General features: G+C 31.5%; 1 protein-coding gene across 1 annotated transcript; it reads right to left on the reverse strand.

The window, feature by feature from the left end:
• Positions 1–1,173: 1,173 nt before the first annotated feature.
• Positions 1,174–3,157, reverse strand: LOC109338929 (40S ribosomal protein S14-like). The gene is made up of 6 exons (XM_019576282.1): positions 3,011–3,157; positions 2,661–2,780; positions 2,532–2,577; positions 1,971–2,056; positions 1,733–1,862; positions 1,174–1,467 (listed from the first exon to the last, which is right to left on the reverse strand). Exons 1-6 carry the CDS (start codon positions 3,011–3,013, stop codon positions 1,400–1,402), a joined length of 453 nt encoding a protein of 150 aa, XP_019431827.1. The 5' UTR covers positions 3,014–3,157; the 3' UTR covers positions 1,174–1,399.
• Positions 3,158–4,032: the final 875 nt, after the last annotated feature.

Consider the following 4,032-nt stretch of genomic DNA (forward strand, 5'->3'; position numbering starts at 1 on the left):
CTTATTGTTTATTTACTTTTTGCTACAGCATTAATGTTTATGCACTTTCTATTTCCATTCGTATTCTTTATACACTTTTTGTTACTGCATTTAGTGAAATTAAGTTGAAAAATTAGGTTAGATTGAATTGTGCACATTGATAGCCCTGGTGGTGAAAGAGATGGAAGAAAGTAGGAACTTTGGTCTTTAGATAGGTCGACGGTGAGAGGGTCTGAGCATGTATGTTATTATAATGGAGGTAATAATATTAGAGGAAAAAAATGTATACACTAACAGTGTAAGAATTTTTTACATAATCAGTACATTATTCACTATTCATTTTTAATTATCATTAACTTTTAAATAAAAGTAATACAAATGAATGATAGATGACACACTGACTTTGTATAGATCGTTACACTAACAATGACAATGCATAAATATTATACAACACAGTAGCATAATATCCACACCCACCCATATATATTACAGGTGTTTTGAAAAATCCACTTCTAAATACACCGGTAGCTGTTTGTGACCTATGCCCACAGGGATTTTACCAATGAGTCTAGGTTTTTTATCATCCCTAAAATATAATAAATATTAGCAACTATGAAGTATTGCCTTCAGATTATATACATCATTGTTTTCTCTGTGTAGTTAAACCTTTAGTACTAAGTAATAAATATTAGCAACTATGAGGTATTGCCTTCAGATTATATACATCATTGTTTTCTCTGTGTAGTTAAACCTTTAGTACTAAGGAGTATTCCTTTGTTAATTTATTTTTAACCATGTTTTAGATTTAATGACTATTTTATTTATTTTCACTCAATAATTAAATGTTAGATAAGTTCATTCATATTTCTCTCACCCGTTTAATTTTATATGCACTGAGTCGGTGATTAAGTTATGGCCAACAGGGAGGGCAAGGGCTGCAACAAAAAAGAGGAACATAGGAGAATAGAGATTGATTTGCCATTGTCCATAAAACTGACTCGCACAAAATAAGCACAACCCACAAATGTGATGCCTGCTCAAACCAGACTAAAATTGAAAACAATCTTACTAACAAAATTGTGTCATGTAATCAAAGCAACATTAACATATTCCTAAGAATATATCTTATAGCATAGTATTAACAACAAATAGTCCATTTACTAATGTAGGTGAATTCTAAATATTAAAAAAAACTGAAGCCAAACAAATTCCATCCATACAAGGAAATTTAGAAGCAGCCAGAAAACCTTTCAATAGTCACTGGCTATAATATCTAAAACTCCGCAAAAATAGTTGGCCAACACATAGAGTCAACAAGTATGATTTTAAGTTTCAAGATGCCACAATACTGTTTAGCAAGAGAAACAAAACAATGACAACAAAACCAGCTCCTGCTACCAGCCATATCATAGCAAAATTTCTAAAGCCTTCTACCCCTTCTACCACTCTTTCTACGAGTGCTGTCGGATGGAATTGGAGTCACATCCTCTGAAAATAAAAATACAATAGTATATAACAAATGTCTCAAAGGAGAAATCAAATTAGAAAACAAAACTGAATTATGCAATGATAAATGCAAAACAATGAAAACCAAACAATACACAGCAAACAGGGAAATCAGTACATAAAAATCAATTAAATTAAATATTCCCAGAGATATTAAATAAAAATGAAAGAAGGCAACAAGTAGAGTGCATAAGATGCTCAAAAGGGAAGGCAAATCAAAAAACAGAATCCTTAAAATAGAAAATACCTATGCGGCCAATTTTCATTCCTGAACGAGCCAAAGCGCGGAGAGCAGACTGAGCACCAGGACCTGGGGTTTTAGTTTTGTTTCCACCAGTGGCACGGAGTTTGATGTGAAGAGCAGTTATGCCAAGCTCCTGTTCCATAATTCACAGTAAAGTCAGTGAAAGTAGGAAAATCAAATTGTCCAATCTTGTGATGATAGTCAACACATATAACAAAGTGAAAAAACAATATCTAATGACCTTGCATCTGGTAGCAACATCCTGTGCAGCAAGCATAGCAGCATATGGAGATGACTCATCCCGATCAGCTTTAACCTTCATTCCACCTGAATCATGAGAAGCAAATTATAAAAGGGATCACCACAAGACGACAATTTTATGAACTGATTAAATATCAGAGACTTGACCCAAGTTCTTAACTAGCTAAGGATGGTATAGAATAGTGAAATTTGCAGAATTAACAGAAATTATAGAATAGTGAAATTTCGTAAATTCAGAATGTCATAATAATTAAGATAAGGTATAATAAGTAATGGAATGAATGGCACTTTGTCCTCATTTTCAGAATAAACAGTTATGATTACAGTTAATTGAAAACCAGAGTATCTCAGCTCAAAGATTAAAATCTTATAAACAATAGATACATCATTGGGCAGAAAATCAAAGGGTTCAAAAGTTAAAGTAAATCAAAACTTATATCAGAACACTATAAAAGCAATCAACATTAAATAAAACAAAAAACTTGGCAATTTTGATGCATTACTTCCTGGCTTCTCACACAATGTCAATAGAGGCAATTACCGGTGATGCGAACAAGTGTTTCCCTCCCAGACAAATCAGTCACATGCTGCAATCATACAAACCATCCAATTACAAAAAATTCATGAAATAGTAATTCAAATAAAATGAAAAATAAGTAAATATACTCACAATGAAAGTGTCATTAAACGATGCGAAGATACGAGCAACACCAAAAACATGTTCTCCATCTCTAACAGATGGGCCAAGAGTGACAGTTTCCTCCTTTGGTTCCCTAACCTTTCTCCTGGACTATTTAACATAAACCAAGTTAAATACAACTAATATACAAAAATAAACCAACAAGACAATGATCTAGTAGTGTAATGTTCCACCAAATCCCTACTAGATTCCAGAAAGACCAAAAGTCAAAGGTTCTATTCCTCAAAGAGACAATTGGTGGGAGAGCAGTCACAATGACATGATAGAAAATGTGACATGATACAAACAAAGAAAAGCATATGTAGGAAAAAACGACATACCATGGTTGTTGATAGTCTTGTGTTTCGGAGTGCGCTAGGATTTGGTCGTTTGGACGAAGATCTCGGCGTTCTGAGCCAGGCTTTAGAAAGTGTGTTCCATCCAATTATTATATGAGGCAAGGGATTAGGGTTTTGATTTTGAAGAGGATAACAATAATATAAGATAAAATATATTTATATTTGATAGTGGGTAAAAAATAATATATTTAAATATTATGATATACATTATTTTAACTGTTAGTTTTTAATTAGAGAAAATATATACAATTATAGTATATGAGTTTTATACACTATTATTATCTTATTTATCATTCATATTTTATCATCATTAAATCTTCACACAAAAAGTAATACAAATGAATTGTAAATATTGTACTAATTATGTATATATATATATTTACACTAATAGTTGACGGTATATATATTATACTATTTTAATTACTAACCAATAATTATAAAAATAGTTATAATGAATTAAATAAAAAAGAAAATATAAAATTAGGAGATAAGATAGTTATAATGAATTAAATAAAAAAGAAAATATAAAATTAGGAGATAAGAATATTATTGACATAATGTATAAAGTTTATCTTTCTCTTCTCATTTTCTTCTCATGATGGAAGGGAAAGAAATTTTGTAGATTCACTCATTTTTTACTTTCTCTTCTTTTTCTCCTCTCTCAACCAAATAGGAGAAACTTTTTATTTATATTCAACTTCTCTTTCCCTCTTTTCTCTTTTTCTATTTCTACATTACCAAATAAAGGCTAAGCCTCACATGGTGTATCCCATTAGTTTTGTAAGTCAACTTATGCATGACCCATGAGAAACAAATTTACATGTGCTAAATAGAATCTTGCACTATCCAAAGGCAATCCATGGAGATCACTGTTGTTCAAAAAAGGAGAGCGTCTATGCACGTTTAAACAAATGTAAACTATGAAGGATCAATTGTTGTCACAAGGTTCCCCACTCTGTATCTATGCTTCTTGGTGGAAATATAGTGACATGGAGCCGTAAGAA

The sequence above is a fragment of the Lupinus angustifolius genome, unplaced genomic scaffold (assembly GCF_001865875.1).
Source record: "Lupinus angustifolius cultivar Tanjil unplaced genomic scaffold, LupAngTanjil_v1.0 Scaffold_49_12, whole genome shotgun sequence".
Classification (NCBI taxonomy): Eukaryota; Viridiplantae; Streptophyta; class Magnoliopsida; order Fabales; family Fabaceae; genus Lupinus; species Lupinus angustifolius.

What these genes read in the sequence shown, in the direction of transcription:
- LOC109338929 (XM_019576282.1), bottom strand. An exon ending in CGTTTAATGACACTTTCATT is followed by an intron (nt 2,578 to 2,660) that starts GTGAGTATATTT and finishes GTATGATTGCAG; the next exon opens with CATGTGACTGATTTGTCTGG. An exon ending in AACACTTGTTCGCATCACCG is followed by an intron (nt 2,057 to 2,531) that starts GTAATTGCCTCT and finishes CTCATGATTCAG; the next exon opens with GTGGAATGAAGGTTAAAGCT.